The 20,532-nt window shown below is 42.6% G+C and overlaps 1 protein-coding gene across 1 annotated transcript in view; it reads right to left on the reverse strand.

Annotated features, from left to right (window-relative positions):
* Positions 1-4,230: 4,230 nt before the first annotated feature.
* The window catches only part of SLC45A4 (solute carrier family 45 member 4), a 57,920-nt gene continuing 41,618 nt past the window's right edge, over positions 4,231-20,532 (reverse strand). Inside the window, exons 3-8 of the mRNA XM_065629776.1 lie at positions 11,920-12,108; positions 8,349-8,528; positions 7,163-8,238; positions 6,963-7,062; positions 6,246-6,457; positions 4,231-5,435 (exon numbers count right to left, since the gene is read on the reverse strand). Coding sequence (XP_065485848.1) covers positions 5,094-5,435; positions 6,246-6,457; positions 6,963-7,062; positions 7,163-8,238; positions 8,349-8,528; positions 11,920-12,108 — 2,099 coding nt within the window. The 3' untranslated portion in view covers positions 4,231-5,093. The remainder of the gene's footprint in view (positions 5,436-6,245; positions 6,458-6,962; positions 7,063-7,162; positions 8,239-8,348; positions 8,529-11,919; positions 12,109-20,532) is intronic.

Consider the following 20,532-nt stretch of genomic DNA (forward strand, 5'->3'; position numbering starts at 1 on the left):
CCTCATCTGGGTCTTGTGTAGGTGTTTGGAGTGGCTCCTTCCCTGGGGGGAACACAGTCCACACTCTCCCCTTAGTGCTGGTGAAAAAGCAAGTTCTCAGCCCAGGCTGAAAGTCACGATTGATTGTGTTTTATGTTTTTACCTCAGGTCCAGCGAGAAAAAGAGCTCAGCTGAACCGTGTTTAGTCAGAAATGAACCAAATGCTGTGTGGGCAGCTCTCTGAGCTGCTGATACCGATTCTGAAGGAGTCACGGATCAAATCCATCGAGTAAACTGCTGGAAATCAAAGGACAATTGAGCTCTTCGGGCTGCAAGTTCAGCCCTGTCAGCTCATACCGAGGTTTCTCTGGCTTTCCCCTCCCGTTACCCATGATGGCCCAAGTGGTTAATTAGTCTGGGTAATTTGGAAGCTGCTTTTGGGTGGTTCCAACATAAAGCGCATCGCAGCAACACCGCGTCCCTCCGCCCGCGTCCCCCTCAAACAGCACAGGACCATGAGCCACCAGCTCTTATTGAAATGTTTATTAAGATCGAACTTGAGAACAACGGATCAAAACACAACGTCTTGTGGAGTAGAGGATTTCTAAATTGATTTTTCTTTTCTATGCGTAAATGAAACAAAAAAAGTCAAGATTATACAAAAAGAACAGAAAGTGCAGAACACAATAAAACAGTTCTCATGCAACAAACCTCTTTTTTTTTTAACCTTTGAACAGAAAATAAGCTCGACAGTGTAGAAATAAAAAAACCATACATACATTATGCCATCTACGCACTCAAACATTCATCTGTGACATTACTTTTCTTTATCCCTTTTTCCTCATAAAACTTAACATTATGTGTTTAACACATGCTTATAAACATTGCTAAACTCAGCAAGAGCTATTATAGTGCCCCAACTTAATAAGTTGATAAAAAAGTAGTTGTCATATGGCCAGTTCACAAAGGAACTAAATATTTTTTTTTTCTTTTTTTTTCTTTTTCCCCCCCCATGAGATACCTATATGCCGCTTTCTATTCATACGAGGCGTTTAAAATAAGCTGGTCATTCGGCTACCAAAAGGGCTTAGTGTTCATGTTACATCAGAAAAAAAAAAATTAATATTGGGAACTGCCAATTTGTTGAGAGAAAAGTCTTTTTTGTGTTTTTTTTCGGGGGGGCTATTTCCTACGATTTGGCTGTTGCTGAGGACTGGATACATCAGAGGGTTCCTGGTTTGGTTAAACACTCCTTGAGCTTCACCCCCAACTTCAAAATGTAAGAAAAAAAATAGGTTGGAGCTCATCAAATCAAAGTGTGTCCTGGGTTTTTCAGGAGATGATCTTAATTAAAAATGAAAGGAAAACCAGGAACATGTTCCTGAGCTGCCCGGGCATACGTTAGCATGACGTTCCGAAAAGGTAATTGAGCCTTTTTGTGATGATTTAACCCAATTTCCTACCTGCCCGGGCCTCGAAAACAAAAGGTCGGTTGATATTTGTCTCTGCCGACGGCTCCTTCTGGATGCAACATGAGAAACAGAAAACTTTGGGTAGCTCCGCTTGTTAAAAATGACCATTTTGGACGCACTTTACAAACGTTCAGCTTTGTCATTTAAGGAAGAATAACAGCAAGAGGACTCTCTGTAACCATAAAGTTTCTGCAAAGAAAAATAAAATTTGGTATTTCTCCTACACAGTCATTAATAACATTTCTGTGCAACATTTGGTGTTCGTTACATTTATTTGGCCTATTGAAAAGGAAACGAGGACAAAACAGCTGCAAATAAAACCAGCTTCTCTTTCACAATAGATACTTCAGATGCCGAAGCTGCTACATGTGCTTGGAATATCATGCAGGAGTTTGCTTATTTATTTAAATAAAATACATATTTATAGCTGAGCTCATCTCGCATGGGACTAGGATGAGGGAAACCTGGAAGAACTCAGTTGAAAATATCGAGTACAGTGACAATGAGCACAAAACCACCAAAGATATTTTGGCCCGAGCAGCGTGTGTATCAACGTATATACACACAGACACATATAGACACAACGCGCACCTCAAAAAAACCCGAACCCGGAGCGGGCGGACGCGTTTCTAATGATGAGACTGAGGTTTTAACGAGGTACCTGGCGATAATCGCTGTCGTCGCCGCTGTCGTTCCAAGTGCCGGGGGGACTCGGATGGAACGGGAGAGGAACGAGAAAGACTAAAGCCCGGATTTCAAGGAAAAACTCACCCGAGCCCATTTCATTGCGGGATTCTCCTGTTATTTCGTAGTCTAGGAAAAAAGCTCCAAGCGAAAGGGGAAAAGGACACAGCACGTTTCAGGATTCTGGATTTACTGCCTTCCTCCCTTCCGATGATGAACAACCTGTGTCTTTCCGTAACCACTCGCCGCCAGATTCCTATTATTAAAAGGCTATTTAAGATAATAAATCTCTATGAAAGTCATCTAACCAGCAGGAAGAGAAACATTCCTAAGAAATTATTGCTTCTGGAGTCTGAAATTGCCAAAAACGATCTGACCGGACTCTTGCAATGACCCAACGGTACAAAACCCAACGCTCCACCTTTCCGGGCGGTTCAAGCTTGAGCTTCTCTGCTCGCATGTGAAATATTTCTACACGTGCAGCGCTCGATAATCGGAGCGCTGATGGTTTCTCATGGCCGAGGGGTCACCAGAAGGACCACGCAATTGTAAAATCGTTTACAGTATAGAGCAAAATGGGATAAATCCACTAAAACTTCCGCCTGCCGCAGGAAAGGTCCAAAGAGTTGGAGCGCGTGGGATGAATTTGACTATACAGTAATACCGACAAACAGAAAATTATTCTTATTGTTGCAAGGAATAAAATAAAGCCCCTTCGACTCTCGATTCCTACAACATAAAATCACATAAAATCACACTAGTGCGACGTGCAAAAAAATAATTATTTCGGTATCGAAAAATAAGGGACACACGAAGGAATAAATCCTTGCCTGCTCTACCCTGAGAAGTGCCGGGGCTTGGAAGAAAACTCAAATTGGAGAAAAAGCAGCAGCGCGGTGGTTTCGCGGGAGGAGCCGCTTTGCCAGGGGCTTCCCCGAGTTAATTCTTCTGGCAAGACTACAAATAGTTCGGCGCGTTTACAACGGGTAATTATTTCCTTTGGCTTTACAGGGGAGTGAAACTGAGCTTCCTGCTGCAAGGCAGCGCGCGCCTTCACGTGTTATGAAGAATAATTAAACAGCGTCATTAAACGGCCCCATAAAACACCCTAAATATGGATTTTAACATCCAGTTCTTTTCTCTCTTTGCTGCCAGACCTTGGTCAGCTCAATGGCGCCGCGAAAAAGAAATTTTGCCACGCAAAGGTGCTACGTGGAGTAACGGCGATTTGAACACATGCTGATCCACGAAGATCGTGGGGAAAAGAGTTTTAAACTGTAAAAGGACCTTTCCAGAAGTAGAGAGTGAAATAAGGAGCACTTGCCAGCATTTGTTTAACCAAAAGCAGGATGTTTGAGGAGCTTCAAAATTCAAATATTAAAGCCACTTTAAAATGCCTAACTCAGTGTGTGTGGTATTTTACATGAATGCCAGTTATAGGGTGAAATGCAACTCATCTCTGCTATATATGAACGTCACCAGAATATATAAAATGTCACTGAGATGATAAAGTTCACGGCAGAAGTTCAGTCCAAGTGTTTCTCACGACTGATTTCTTCAATAAAGTCTCGCGTTCTTCAGTAGTATTATTCCCCTGTCTGAACACAGTTCACAGTATGTGTTCTAAATTAAAAAAATATTCACCTTAAAGAAAAAAATAAGACTTTCTCAGACACTTGAAAAAAAAAACTCAGCCAACCTAAGTCCTGTGCGAAGTTTTGAGGCAGCAAAAATCTCACGAGCTGTGATTTGTCTGGTTTTGCACCTGGCGTGGCCCCGAGGTCTGTGGGAAAATGAGTAAATAGCGTCGCAAACGCTTCTTTACAAGATGACAAATGGAAGTTTGGTTTCTAAAGTAGCTTGAAACGGCAGCTGGACCTCTGAGCTTCGGCCACCCGTGGATCCAAACGCCGTTTGAAATCGGGTTAATATGACTCTTCACATTAAAAAAAGTCTTCGCGCTGCAGCTACGTCCTGAATCGAGGGAAGTGGGATACAGAGGTTGCGCCGATGACATTGGCACAGCAGCTCCGAAAAGCTCCAGCCCCAAACTCCTCCAACGCAGGGACCGGAACGGCAACGTACGCCCAGCGGATTGGAATTTCAGGCCTAAAAAACTGTTTCAGATGCAGATTTTTACACGCCCAGACCACGCCATAAAGCGACAGAGGTTTTACCTTGTTGTACGGACGCTGCGCCTTTCCCTCGGCTGCTGCGTTCCCAGCCGAGCGGTGAAAGGATCGTAAAAAGTGCAATTAATGAATAAATTCCTTTCCCTACCAAAGAGAATCCTCACGCTCCCTCCCACCAAGCCGACCCCACGGCAGCTTCATCCAGAGATGATGTTTTAATACACCAAGAAAAGTAATTGCAAAACAAACTATATCCTGTAGCAATTTCGCTAACGAAAACGTGAGGTCTAAAATGAACGGTGAAGAGCTGTCAGACCAGTAATATCACGCTTATGGAAAACAAAACGGATCCATGTCTTGGAGTTTCATTCAGTTGTTACACTAGTGACATCTGAAATGTTTAGACAAAAAAATAGCAAGAGACTATAAGATAGCTTCCATTTTCGGTTAGTTTAAAAACAGCCCAAAACTTAATTTTTCTAACTGCTAATTGTATACACTGTGAGCCTCATGCAGATTAATAAAACTTACTCGAAACCTAAATGTATTCTTAATAAAAAAGTGTTCAGAAATGACATTTCTAAGTTGTAGAGAAAGCGATTAGCATCAGAGCTACCTGTTCAAACCTAGTTAAAGGACTACAGAATTTCATTTACATTTTTGCACGAAACTGCCTTTTCTTCTGCCATTTTAGCTACAAAGTAGTGAAGATCCTAATTTGTTTTCCTGGAAAAAAAAAATAATAATAATATAATAATTAAAAAAAAAAAGCTCTCGATGGTGCACCTGCACTCGTTGGAATGTGGGTGAAGAAGAATCGATGGCCTCACACGGCGGATTCGCTCTCGGGCCCCGAGGCGGCAGCTCCTTTCCGCGTGAGCTTCAGCACCGTCGGCTTCTCGGCCGTCTCGGGAGGACCTAAACCTTTCTGTTCTTCCTTTGGCTCTTCGTTGACTTCAGGGTAAATCACCAAGAAGGTGGCCGTCAAAAAACCCAGGAAGGATCCCACTGAAGCCACCACGGGGATGACTCGGACGGTGCCGACTGCGTCCACCACGCCGCCCAGCGCCGAGGCCACGAGGATCTGCGAGATGTAAACCTGGCAGGACAGGATGGCGCAGTCGATGCCGAACCCGCGCTTGGAGTTCCCAGGGCTGTGGTGAATGTACTGGGGAAAAAAAGAGAGACGAGAAACGTGTTAGGAGGGAAAACAACAGGTGAAATAAACTATTTATATTCCTCCCATGGTCAACTTTACACCGTGATTGTGCGTTACAGGCTATGCATGTCCAGAGCCTCGCTCATCTATTTATCAATGGCCTCATCATCTACTTAACAACATCCTCCTCATCGTACACCAAGAGGCAGATATTTAATTAGCTCCAAGATTAAGTTTCGTAAAAAAAAAAAAAAAATTTACATATTTTTGTGATTATAAAAAGGGAATCGCCTTCCCAATCCCAGTGCAGAAATGTGTTGATAGAAATTATCCTCCTGTGATTTGTATCCAAATTCTACGGTGCTAAAAAGTGGAAAGTAAATCGGTCCTTGTTTCCAAAACCAGTTTGCTCTACGTCTCCCCAAACCTCTACCTGCATTTTCGGACTCACCTCAATATCCAAGAACCTGAGTAATGCTAATATAACATGACAGAAACAGCAGCAACAACCAGGTATATAATAAATACTCCAATAATTATTTCATCTCTCTTCATCTACCATATGCAGCCAAATCCTTTTATACCTCAGCATAGGGCAAAGCGATCATGACCCCTCCGAGCCAACTTGGTGCTAATACCGTCTGATTTAAGTGGCAGCTCTTGCTATTTATGATCAAGGACAAATCTGTGCTTTGGCACACGGCCCGACAAAGCAGGTATCTCAAATAGCGGGATTTAATAAATCCATTTTGCTACTGCGATCTTCGGAGAAACGGGAACGCTCGGCCTCGATTAAAATAATCCAAATATTCCACGTACCTGTTTAATATCGTGGTATTGGCCCAAAAGGGCGTAAGGGCAGTAGGAGATACTCATGGAGACGATTCCCATCGTGCTGATCATGATCATGGTGACGTACACATTGGGGAACATGGCCATGACCGCAGTGCCGAGAGAAAAACCCAGCGTGCCCAGAATGTAGATCACTTTTATACTAAGGTCATAGTTGTCCAAGTATTTCTGCAACAAGGCTGCGGAGATCAAGAATAAAACATCAATATCAGTTTAGCTGGTGAAGCTTTTGACGTGGTCACGACAATTTCAGAGCCTGCATTCCAAGCCAAAATTGTCTGTAGTCGGTTTATCTGTTAGCAGAGGACACAAAAGACTTTTGGAAATATATATCTTTGATTTTAAAAGCATCCTTTGCAAAAACCCTCTTATATACGCTTGAATCTTCTAACAAACGTAATTTTAGTTTCCTAAGGAGTAGCTAAATGCCAGTCAATATCCTTTGACAGCATTTTGTGCTTGATGCCACTTACCAATCTGTTCACATTCCCACCTCTACGTTTGGAGGAATTTTTGAATATTGATTCTTAAAGAAGTACCCCTCTTTACGGCCATGTGAAACGCTTTTCCAAAATACCCTTCACCCCGAACAAGGAGGCGGATGCTAACTGAAAAACCCTATTTTTACCTTGCAAATACATGTACGAGGTGCATTCCACCATCTAATTGTGCAGAGTCTCTTACCTGAACAAACCGCAGCAGTAGCAGCATAAATCACCAGTCCCCAGCATCCCATCTGAACTCCAGTGTTATAGGCGTGTAACTCAGTGGAGTTAAAAGGGGCCTGCAACAAAAAAACACACACAAAGCTGTTTTCTTGTAACGAGCACACCTCCGAAATAAGTCATTATAAGCGTGTCTGCCAACGGTGACGGTTCTCTTACTTTTGGGTCGCCCTGGAAGATGACCTGTCCCATGAAATCTGTATAGAACACAGCTTCAGCAATGATGGAAAACCACGTCAGGAGGTGACAGACGCAGAGTCTCAGCAGCTCCTTCGGCATCTTCAGCATCGACAACCACAGGAGCCTGACCGTGGTTTCTGTTTCCCCCTCTTCGCTCTCCGTGTCCCCGCTGGAATTCGTGGTGCCGCTCTGGTTCCTGTGTCTGTACCTCTGCCGCTGCCGCTTCTGCATGTCGTAGATGTCATTCATGCTGCGCGAGGACTTGATCAAGACGATGGCGTTGGCCCGACGAAAGCGGTAGCGGTGCGAGCCTATTTTGCCGTAGTAGGAAAAGGTGTAAGACGGTTGACGGTAGAACATGTGCCTCCGTCTTCGCATGGAGTTCGAAGTACTAGATTGCTTCATGCCTATCCTAGCGTGCCCGTTGAGGAACTCTTTTGGTAGGGAGCCATTCTCGTTTGGGCCTTTGTCTTCATTGAGGTGGTTATCAAGCAACATTTCCTCCTCTTTCTCATTGTCCCTGAGGAAAGCAGACAAGTGGTTGAGTTTGGACTTCATGGTCTCTTGGCTTGTGTTGTGGGGAGTGTTCGGATACGAAGCGTCCTGAAAAATGGAGGGTTCGATGTCGTGGAGAAAAAGCAGCTCCGATTCGATTTCCAATGTAGCGTCGGGCATGTGCAGAACCGAGTCGCTCTTACTTCTTACAATGTTCACATCGAGGAACTCTATATTGAGATCGTGCTCTGACTGAACCTCATCGTGGAACATCGAGGCCCCGTACGGCTCCTCCTCATTAATTACATTCAGTCGATTTAAAGGGGGGAGGCTACTGCTGAATTTGACACTGGAAAGTGTGTCTCCTTCGTCATCAATCCTGTCCTGCTGAGGGTTATATTGCTCTTCTTCAATGCTAAAAAGGTGGAGAGCAACGGAGACAGAGAAAATAATAGCTGCAAAGAAGAAAAGGACTTGCTCTTGAGATTTAAAAATACCACCCAAGAAGGTCTGTGTCCAGTCCAGCCCTCCTAACATATAACCGATTGCTCCTCCAAGACCTGTGGAAGAGAAAAAATGAGAAGTGAGTTCAGGAAAAATCGATTCGGCCACAACTTGGGTCATCAGGAAGACTTGACGGCTGCTAAAATCATCTCGACTAATTCCATACCAGCTGAAAACGCGTGGATGTTAAGGGCCATATCCTGTTCTTCGCTGTCCACCACATCCAACAGGTAGGCCCGGATCGGCCCTTCTGTTGCATCAGCGCAAAAGTCCAACACCACGACACCGAGCACTGTGAGGACGATACCGATGGGCTGCTTGTCCGGGACGTCGCCAATAGCCAGACCTGGGGGAAAAGGGATGAGGAATCTGAGCATGTCATTCAAAAAGGGAAAACCGCTAAGAGCAGACTTAACTCCTGAAGAGAAAGGCAGCCAACACGCTCACTGGAAACATTCCTTTATGGAGTAAAATGGCAATTTCGACTCTTTGGCGCAGCTTCATGTGGGACAAAGATTATGGTTTTTACATTTGTAAGGCTGACATTTATTTTTCAAAATGTTATTTTTCAAGTATCCCTTAAACCTTTGAGAGCACTGGGTGTTATTTCATGTTCCTCGTGTGCATTTTCCTTCAAATGCTGAAGACTGTTTCTATAGAAGAGGAGAGCACCCAAACCCAAACCTTTTAAGGCCCCTTCCAACCCAAACTATTCTATGATACCTCATCTACCTGTTACGAACACAGGTAACTACATTCCTGACAGGGAGACAAACGTGTAACGGTTGCTGCACAACAGTATAAAGTGAAATATAACCCCTTCACCTCTCCCTTTGCTTTTCTTAAACATTCATGTTTTCTAGATAAATTTTGCAAGCAAAACTTCTAAAGATGCAGCAACATGAAGGTATTTTGCATTGCAAAAAACATCAGTCAGCTTCTGTTGATAGCATGGGATGAAATGTTTTTTGTCTACAGAGGAAAAAGGCAGCATTAGTGTATATATAATAGCTGGAGAATTTTTCAAGAAATGAAACACGACAAAAGCGTGAATTACTTGAATCGGAGAGATTTAAACATTACGCGTGCAGGACTCTGATAAAACCATTAGCGTAACTGATGAAAATGCCTGTGGAAAGAGATGAACTGGCTAAGCCACCAAAAAGTAATCTAAATCTCAAGTGCTACGACTCCTGCATATTCAATCCTCATTTCTACCAAGTCCTCTGAATGCTAAAGAAGTTTCTATGTGTTCCACGCTCAGCTGAATCTTATAGGAGAAAAAAAAATGGTGTCTGAGCTTTAGATTTGTTGGAAACCTGAACAGTGGAGAGAAAAGGAGTTGAATAAGATCGATACACAGCTGTTCTCCCAGGATGTGGTTGTATCACTATGAGGATTAATAAACCTCTTTTTTAGCATATTCTTCCGCTTCTCGTTCCCCTCCCGATGACTCCGAGGGCCAGGTTATGAAAAAGGGTGTGATACAATGACCGCCTTGTTTTTTTTCAGCATCTCCTGCTAATTGAAATTAGGATTGCAAGTAAACGGAGACTAAGGATAAGAAAACGTGAATGTAAAATGGGAAGACAGGCAATGAAGATGTACAGGGTCCATCTAGAAGAAAATCTGGTTACAAATGAGTCCTTTTCATCTAAACAGCCAGACACCCCCTTTTGCAAGAGCCTGGTAAGCAACATCTTTTCTCTCTAAAAAGTAACACAAGTCACCATTTCCAAAAGTTCAATTAAAGAGAGACTAATATTACTGTATCATATTGCGCATCTGCTCTAAACAGTAGATGAAGCGCTGTCTTACGCTGATGAAAACTGAATGTTAGCGGCAAATCTCTGTCTTCTAGTCCGGAACGGGTCTAGAGGAGACCACGGAATTGCGCTCGCTTCGGTGGAGTTCGCTCCAGGCTCCATTGGGAGAGGCACAGCGGTGGTTACAGCGCTTTTCAGAAGAGGGTATTTGTTTAAAATCTACCTCGGTCACCTCCCAGGAACAGGTGCATCAAGCACACAGCTCACTTTGCAGTGCAGTGCAATAAACTCTGTGTTTCGAAGAAGTTTCATTGCCCTGGAGTACCTGGAAAGTAGCACTGGAGTATCTGGAAAGCGCAGGTTTTCTAGAAAACTACATGACAGGCTGTATTACTGTGTATCAAAGAATTAGAGAAAAATCAAAGACAGTGTTTTCTGCTGATTTGTTAGAAGGTGAGATACTTTAAAATAAACCTATAAAGCACGTGTGAGCTTTGCTTGGCAGCATCAATCACCACTGACCTAAACCACTGTGTGGAAATAAGAGCTTCCTACCAATTAAAATCTTGTACAAGGGCTGCAGTCTAACATCTTGCACACATCTGGATGAGGAGGAGCGAGTCTTGGAAACACAAAAACAAAGTACAATTGATACCATATGACAGCAATTCAAATAATCAACATTTATTGCTTGGGTGAATTAAAAAAACCCCATAAGCTAAATATCATGCGTCTGAACAGTCTGGCCACTGCGGTTTGCAGAAAATTGGAAAGCATCATATGGCGTCCCAATCTGGCTTTAAAAATCTAAAATGCTGAGCCAAGGTAACGTTCCACGCATTTCCCTCAATTAGTAAAACTTTTTCACAATAGAGCTGTGTCTAAGCTCCCCACCAAAAAAATAAAAGAGGGCCAAGAGGATATTATTAGGTGCTAAGTTCCTTTCATTTCCATTGGTACAACCGCCATGTAAACACTTCCCCACATGTACTTGCTGTCACCTCTCACACTAAATTCACAAAGAGATTGTAGATTGGAGATCGTAGATTAAGTTCAGTAGTAAACTATGTTCAAGGGAAACTATTTTTACCAGCCTTGATGGGGGCTCAGGAAAAATTATTTTCCCACATAGTTTTCAGTAAACAAATATTAACTGTGTTCTGGACTTTTTCAATACCAGGTCTAAGAAAAGCACAAGAAAAAGTGAAAAGATAATTTTTGAAATAATGCTGGAAACAGGATGTGTTGCCAGATACGCATTAAAGGGAAAACGGATCACAACAGGAAACATTTCCCTGTGAACAGGTTGCTACAATTTTCCCATGTCAAAGATCGACCCAATTCATCTCGGTGGCTGCAAACATTATTCTGGCAGCCATTGTATCGATAACGCTGTGTTAATAGTTAAAGCTGTGGTCGTACAATACTTAGCAGTGTAACTTTTGAATAAGAATAATGGATAGTTCAAATAGTTAAAATGCAGGGTTGCAGAGATTTTAACATAATTTAAGCCAGCTGCATATCATTATCTTTACTTCTTACCTAAAAATCTTAAAGCAGGTATGTCAGCAGGAGATACACATGGCTGATTTCCTTATTATTTATTATCTATCATTATTTTTGCTTCCTATATAAAAATCTTAAAGCAGGTATGTTAGCAGGAGATACACAAGGGTGATTCCCTCATTATTTATTATCTTATTTATCATTATCTTTGCTTCCTACATAAAAATCTTAAAGCAGATGTGTTAGCAGGAGATACACAAGGGTGATTTCCTTGTTATTTATTATATATCATTAGCTTTGCTTCCTACATAAAAATCTTAAAGCAGGTATGTTAGCAGGAGATACACACGGGTGATTCCCTCATTATTTATTATCTTATTTATCATTATCTTTGCTTCCTACATAAAAATCTTAAAGCAGGTATGTCAGCAGGAGATACACATGGCTGATTTCCTCATTATTTACCTATAACGGAGCCGTTGAGGAAAAGTGCAACTCCAAAGAGGACACCGATGCAGAGAGCGAGAATAAACGGCCGCCGGCGGCCCCAGCTCAGCGTGCAGCGGTCACTGGCCGAACCGATGAGCGGAGTGAAGATCAAGCCCAGGATAGGGCTGAGGAACCAGGTGAGGCTGTAATATTGCTCGGGAAGACCTGAAAGAAAAATAAAAACCATTTAAAGGTCGAGCGGTAAACGCCAAACGTTTCACTCGATACAGGGAATTTTGTCATAGCTTTAAATTTAAACGTACCGGGAGGAAATTTGCCCTCGAACAACTCAGTTAAGATTTATCAATGGTTAAAAAAACACCTAAGGACAGTGCAGATCATAAATCCTTCAAATACCTGAAGGTAATAAAAGGTATAAAGGTACTGAAATAAAAGTTAAAAATAATAATATACATATACACCTAACAATGGAATCGCTAGTCTAGATTAGTTACTACTGTCCACAAAATCACACTTTTGCTGAGTTTTGCTGGGTGTGCTGATTTATTTTTGATGGCCTTTGTGCAGAAGCAGCAGCCAGGTCTGCTGTGTAGAAGCCCCGTAACTTTGCTGCATCCTCTGTCCGTTTGTGGACCATAAAATCCAAGATTTTGGGGATGCTCGGAAAGTTACTTGGTTGTCATGGACACAAATCCCCTTCTCAGCGAAACTTTTAACGTTAAATGCGAGATGAACGTAATAGCGATGCTGTTCATCTAGGACCACCACCTTAAAGAGTTATTAAAGATTTAACAGACTGAGAACGACAGAAAGAATTTGGCTGTCGTATGAAATGCCCCATTTCTAAGCACAACAATGTTAATTTATAAAATTGAACAAGAAAGGAGAAAGCAATTATTCATTATGCTTATTTCTACCACCTTTGTCTTTTTTTTTTTCAGAACTGAGGTGACTATTCATAGGATGGGATGGACACAAATTTGATTTATTTGCTAATATTTACCTAGAAAAAACCCCCTTGTTACGAATAATAATTCCTGGAGAAGAACAGAAACCCCCCGGCCCCGCTTTCCAGTGCGAAGAGCAATGACCTGCAGATGGCAGAACGGCCCAGAGCTCCATCTCCCTTTATCAGGTAACCGCTTTACCATGTTTCTTAGCAAAACATTAAAAACAAAACCAATTTCTTGCAGTCCAACTGGTGCCAAGACTGAAAAACTCCGTGTCTTTAACTGGAAGGAAAACCATTTATTATGCATAACTACATATTGTGAATTTGGGTCATATTTGACCTTTGCTGGCGAGATCAACCTGTACCTTGTGCTTTTTCAGGCAGCCGGTACCGAGTGGGATTATACCAATCCCTGCCCAAAATAGTCCATGCTGCAAATTTGGAAATCTAATCCGCTGTTTAAAGTACCATCAAATCTTGACAAACAACGCGGGCTTCTTCCACCAGATAAAACAGATTTTCCTGAGGGTGCTGTGTGCTTTGCGGCGACACGGAGTTTACAACATAGGAAAATAAGCTATTTTTTAAAATAACCAATTTCATCATCGGGATTCAAAAAAACACATCTGAGGCCAAGGTCTATTTGATTGGACTCTGGCTAAGGAACAAGCTAACGGCGAGAGCCACCTCGACGAGTACAGAGTTACTGGAAGAAATTTGCCTCTTTGAACCTGCCCAACCTGTGCTTTTGGAGCAAACGTGCCCACAGGGAACAGGGAAAATATCCTGGTGTGTTTAACCGGCACCTCACCTGGGAATCTGCTTCAAAATAACTTAACGATGGGAAAGAGGAAACATTTAGTTCAAGGCAAGCAAAACCAAACGGTAGGCAGGCTGTGATTCATTCAGGGTAAGCGATTTTTCTGCAGGATACGGAAGAAATGGCAATGTGTAAATACTCATCCCGTTTTGCCTCCAGAGCCATCCCGTTGAGCAGCAGTTATGCAGCAGAGGTTGCTATGAGGTCTCTGGGGAGACCTTATTGTGGCCTTTCAGTGCTTAAAAGGGGCCCGTGAGAAAGATGGTGACAGACTTTTTAGCAGGGCCTGTTGCGATAGGACAAGGGGTGATGGTTTTAAGCTCAAAGAGGAGAGATTCAGGCTGGACATGAGGAAGAATTTTTTAATAATGAGGGTGGTGAGACCCTGGCCCAGGTTTCCCAGAGATGTGGTGGATGAACCACCCCTGGAGACATCCCAGGCCAGGCTGGACGGGGCTCTGAGCAACCTGAGCTGGTGACGATGTCCCTGCTCATGGCAGGGGGGGCACTGGATGAGCTCTGAAGGTCCCTTCCAACCCAAACTCCTCTATGATGCCAACTCACTGCAGTGAGCCTTGTTTAAACAAAGCAGATCTATCTTAACCAACGTCAGTGATCTTTACCACAGCCGTCACCGCCATCCGAAATCATTTGATGTCGTATCACTGCCAGGGAACACAAGTTTCTCTCCTGAATGATGTTGTGACTTGCGAATTACGAGCTGGGACATCTCGATCGAGCTCATCCATCAGGAAACACTTGAGAGATGTTGGGAAGGTTTTGTAGTAAATCATCCAGTTTAAATAAACACAAGGGCTGAAGGCTGGCAAGAGCTCCGGTAGTAGCATTACAAGCATCATCCTATTTTATGCGAATAAACAGCCTTAAATAGATAGATGTAAATAAAATGGATACAATTAAGCGACCTTATTTTAATATTCCAACATACACTGAGACAACCAAAGAGGGAGTTTTTTTATGCTTTATAACCACAGTCAACCAACTGTCATAAAAATGTCCTAAGATTATTAAAAAACGCAGTGATTTTTATTGCCAGCATTACTTGGACTTCAGTACTTTAAAGGTCAACTTTGTAATAACTCCAAATCGGATTAAGTCCTGCATTTGGGTTTGTAAAAGAAAGGAAAAAAGGGTTTTTCCCCAACCTACAATTAGGGAGTCTTATCCTTCTACGTATGAGTCAGAGGACAGAGATTGCCTGTATTTTCCCTGATTGAAAAGGGTGATCTTCCAAACATAAATAAATACCATAAATAAAAGCTTAAATCCAAATATTTACATTGAAAACGTCTTCCAGTGCAAAACACATGAATCTCAATGATTTCAAAATGGAGCAAGGGATGTAGCTTTTATAGAAGGGTAAAAAGGACACTTAAAAAACCCCAATAACTTTATGTTTGGAGATCCTATTTTAGAAAAACCACTGATTTTTTAAAAATTGAACTACTCTTTAGCAGCCGAAATACCTAACTTTAGAAAAAGAGGCCAGGATAAAAATCTCTATGAGAATGAATAGCCTCATGCCAAGAAAAATGGAAGAAAAAAAAGCTTTCAGTGCTCCTCCAAGTAAACAGGAAAGGATAAGTTTCAAGTGAAGCAATTCCCACAGGTTGTATAATGGTATGTATAATAAATGTAATCAATGTATAATAAATGTATAATCAACATGAGCACAATCTGTTTTTTCTCTTGCTGGAGCAGTCATGCTGTAGGACAACTTCTGTAACCGAAGTGGCAGGGCTCTTATAAATTGAATTCCAAGTGTAAGCCAGCAGTTTATAACATCATCATATGTGTTTTATATACAGTTACGCGGAATTCAAAATAGTTATAATTTATTAAGTGAAGTGTATGACTTTATCGTAAACGGTGATATCATCACATTAGAATTTAGTTGGTTGCTCAAGCGGAAAACCACTGAGCGGGGTTAGAGAAGATTCCTGGTGGGAAGCTGGTGCAGGAAAAATTAATGGGGGGGTTCAGCCTGGAGAACAGGAGGCTGAGGGGAGACCTTGACCATCCCTGGAGGGGTTTAAAAGACACGTAGATGAGGTTCTTTGGGACATGGTTTAACGCCAGTGTTTGCTTAAATGGTTGGACTTGACAATCTTGAGCGTCTTGTCCAACCAAAATGATTCTACCAGGACTGTTGCTGGGAAGTCGGACTTTGTAAAGCTCACAGCCATGTCCTACCACGGGTCTTCCAGGAAAGAGCTTCCCGAGGCATTGAGCACCACCTCCACTGTCCCAAGACTTCAAACCATTCCTTGTAGATGTTCTTCTTAAAATTCGTGCTTCATACAGCAGTCTACAGGACCTTCGGCATTTCAATAGAAGGTTTGCTTTAGCACTAGACATTTTAGAGAATCATTTTGGTTGGAAGAGACCCTCAGGATCATTGAGCCCAACCATAACCTGACTCTGGCACTCAACCATGTCCCTAAGAACATCGTCTATACGTCTTTTAAGCCCCTCCAGGGATGGTGACTCCATCACTGCCCTGGGCAGCTTGTTCCAATGCCCAACAACCCTTTCCAGGAAGAATTTTTTCCTAATATCCAATCTGAACCTCCCCTGGCACAACTCAAGGGATATTTTATATTTTCATATAAATAAGAAAGTTCCAGACAGAAGAGGAGAATTTAAACCCCAAAAAACTTTTTTTCCCCTTAAAAGAGGCTATTTTGGTTTTAGTATCTTGAATGTCTGCATACACGATATGTATATTTAGGTTGGCGTGCATGATTTGGCAGTAGAAGGAAAATAAATAAGGGAACTGAAAATTGAAACACTTAAAGAGATTGCATGAGTGTATATATATATGTGTGTGTGTGTACATCTACATGTGTGTGTATATATGTATGAACAACGTGAACCCTCCCCCCAGGTCTTCCAGGGCTTTGCTGCCTCCCAAGAATAAGCGCCAATAACGAAACTTTATACAAATTAATGTCTGCAAAGGGCACCGTGAAGTTAAAGAAGGTAATTACATATCCTAATGGTTCCTTTCTCTGCATATATATGCTGCTACACCTACAGAACTTCACCACTTTATACGATATTTTAAAATGGGAAGACAGTTAAGAAGACATCCAAGGCAGGATAAGATGATGACGAGCAGAAACGGAGAGAGAAAGGGAATATTTTGACGCCAAGAAGCTCCTTCCGATACCTCCATCTAGTGGCGAGGACTCTGATGCAGAAGGTATTTTAAATAAATTGGCTGCGGCGATGTGCGTGACCAGGAGCTCTGCAGCATCCCGTCTCTGACGCACAGGACAGATGTACAGATCTTTGACTAGATTTCACGGCTTGTCATCCATATGGCCGCCTCGCCACAACCTCTTACAGCCAAATGTAAAACATCCCAAGCGCTGAGAGCTGCGATACCCACCTGGAACGGGCTGTAATTAGCATTTTGTGTGGCCAAGAGAAGTATCGGGCAGGAAATGCTTTACCAGAGGCTGTGGAGATTCGCCTGTGGACTTGAAGGCCAAAGCAGCTGCGTCCCATTACTGGTTTAATGCTGTTTTCTTATTTTGTCTGTAATTTTCCATCACTGCGCTTGCCTTGCCAGGTAGCGGCTCTAACCGCGAATCCGCCAACTTGGAAAAGCAACCTGGTGGCCTTTTGGGGGAGGAATAATAACTGGAGGATTATTATTTAGCCTTTTGCTGACAGCTAATCTGAGGAAACACCAAGGAGAAAAAAAAAACCAAACCCCAACATATTGGATAAACAAGGTTAGTATTTGTGCCGTGAACCGAATCTGGAGCAGGTCACAAGGCAGACTCAGAAGTCTCATACAAATCAGTGAGAAAATAAAAAAGAGCAACACACAACAACAGCTTCTGTTAAGCAGCGCCGACCGCCACTGAGACCCTTGTAACACGGCATTTCCCAGCCAGCTACAAACAAACAGGACACTGGCTTCTAGTAAATAAGGGTTTGTTTTTTTCCCAGGCGAAAAAAAAAAGCCCAACAATAGTGGGACCAGCAGCGCTCAGGGTTCACAGGAAATGCTCAGTGTGTCACCGTCAGCCCAGGGGCTGCGTCAGGTCACGGCTTACATGGAAGATTGAATCACGTGCAGCGGTTTCTATTCAAAACTTCTTTTTGATAAGTTCTATGGGGGGAAAAATAGTTCTTTATAAGCTTAACAATAAGATCTGATATGGGAATAGGATGCTAAGCTCCTGCTTTCACGTGTCAGAAATCATCACCTAGAGACGTGTTTATACTCTTAAAGCAAACACCACACAGGTTTCTGAACTAACACAAGCTGTCATGCCCTGCAAATACTTTATATTCCACAAATACTGTGTGTTGCTAAAGATATTTCGCATTGATCTGTTTAAAAATGCAGCGCTTATCCAAGCTGCTTTGTTTGACTATATTTTTTAAGAGTGCAGCAAGCAAAACCAATGCTTGTCAAAAAGCTGTGAAGAATTATGAACCCCAGTCTCTGCTCTTCATCTTGTTAGAAGATAATCGTAGAAACCACCGCAAACTCAAGTATTTTAGCTTTGGAGTGTCTATATGAGGAACAGAGATCTCAGAATGCAGCTGCAATCACTGATTAGATGTACTTTGATACCCACTCCCTTGTATTTATAATAAATACACACAGTTGCCACACATTCAGGTCCCCCGGGGAAACTGCAAACAATCTTCATGCCTATTTTGACAACTGTATCGCCATGAAACTTCAACCACAAACCCTTTTACTTCTTGCTGCCTCCCCTCAGATTTTAGACCTTCCAATGGCTTAGAGCTCACAGGGGACACTGAGCTGCCAAAAAACCCCAAACCTGAGCCAATATATGTTGAACTGATGCACTGGAATAGGCCAGACTGGTGATCTGAGCGCTATGTCGTGGTACGGTCAGCACTCAGATATTGAGTTTATTGCACCCACCTTCTCACTCCTGGATGGAAATAAAAACTCTGACCGACAAGGAAGGGATATGAAAACGCACACTAATTTCTCCTGGTGCCCATCACCATGATTTGAGCAGCTTCCAAACGTGGGAGTACAAGCTTTTAAGAAGGAAATCGTTTTAAGCACTGCTTGAAATCACAGTCTGAGATTATCTAAGAGGCAGCCTCTAGTTTGTACCTCTAAATGCTCAGTATCTTATGGCTGCTGGTGTGAGAAGAAACAAAGCCCAACACCAGACTTCATTTTTATGTGAAAATGTTGCTCTTTATCAAATTACACCTGCCCAGCCTGTATGATAAGACAACACTTGCTCAAGCCAAGTGCTTGTTCAGAAGCTGCTGTTAACTAATTGCACAATGATACTGGAGGAAGATTATATTGACCGGTATGCATGATCATTTTGCTTGCGAGGAAGAACAAAATCAGTGCCATGAGGTTTTTAATTGCTGCTAGCTTTCTGCATAAAACCGACAGCCTTTTGAGTTGTCAGGCGTCTTTATTCGGTCGGTGACCTGTTGTGATAAACACCACATAAAATATTAATAGAAGCAATATCAAAACCGTGGCTTAAATCTTCCCGCTGGTAGAATTCACATCCTGAAATTCTTCTTGTGCCTGTCAAATAAGAGCTTAGCCTGCAACATTCACAACCCGTCAGCACGTTATATACATCTCGCAGGCAGCCGGACGTGCGCCCTGCAATCTGAATGTACTTTTCTGGAACGCGAGACGTCCATCCTCTCCTTCCCCCTCCTCTTTAGCTCTTGTCAGCAGGGACGTCTGCACAATTCTACGGTTCATTCTATGAATTCATTCTCTCGGCTTCGCTCAGCTGGGCTGTTATTGCTCCAGAAGATATAAAGCAAGGATAGGGCTGCTAGGGATGCAAGAGTGGAGGGATGAAGCACAATTTCACCCCTTTGGATGGGGTTATAGGCGCTGAGGGGAGTGACAATCAAGAGAACAAATAATTAACAGATATCACAAGGATATAAAAAGCACAGTGCTTCAGGGCACTGACATCCAAGGGCAAAACGCAGAATATTCTTCGCGAAGCTACCAGGAAAAGTCAGGGGGGAAAATCCACGGGGACATTTTGTAGGGGAGAGGACTGGAAATCTGTCTGTCTGCTTCTGGGACAGGGATACCTGCATCACCGTGACACCCAAACCTGTTACAGCAGATTCACACCTTGAAAACGCACCTACATTTCTGCTTTAGTCACAAGGACAAAATGACAGATGAAAGCTGGATCTAGATTTGAGATACCTGAACAAAACAATTACTAGGAGATGCTGGAAAAACCATCCAACGTTTCCTTAAAACTTGTATTTAAAATTTTAAATTTCCTCAGTAGCTGGATGCAAACAAGTCACACTTTTGCAGCAGGAACAAATTCCAAAAATTCAGAAACTATTACAACTGTCACACGCCGTGCCTACAACTAGACTAGAACCACCACAACTAAACCGGTAATAAACCAGTGTTCTAGCTCTCTAACGGCTTCAGTACAGAAATATTAGCGTGGCGTTTCTCGTACAGAGAGTCCTGGAGGTGTTTTTAAGGTGTGGAAGAGTAATTCTGGCAAAGCTATTCTGCCTTTTCCTATAGCAATCGCTTTTGGAATTACCCAGGCAAGAGCACGCCAGCCGCAACCGCGCGGGGTTAAATAACACTTCTGAAAAATGGAATTAAGGAAATCAGTGACAGGCTCCTTAAAGGATTGCATCAGCCGGTTTGCCCCATTTTCTGGCTCAATTATTGCTTCTCAACCTCCTACAACCGTCCTCCCCTTCTCATATTTGGCAACCGTGGGAGTCATCAGCGTTTCATTAAGCTCTGCCGCTGCTCCGCCAAAGCTGTCGAAAGGTTTATGCGGCTTCCCCGATGGTT

This window comes from Caloenas nicobarica, chromosome 2 (genome assembly GCF_036013445.1).
Source record: "Caloenas nicobarica isolate bCalNic1 chromosome 2, bCalNic1.hap1, whole genome shotgun sequence".
Lineage (NCBI taxonomy): Eukaryota > Metazoa > Chordata > Aves > Columbiformes > Columbidae > Caloenas > Caloenas nicobarica.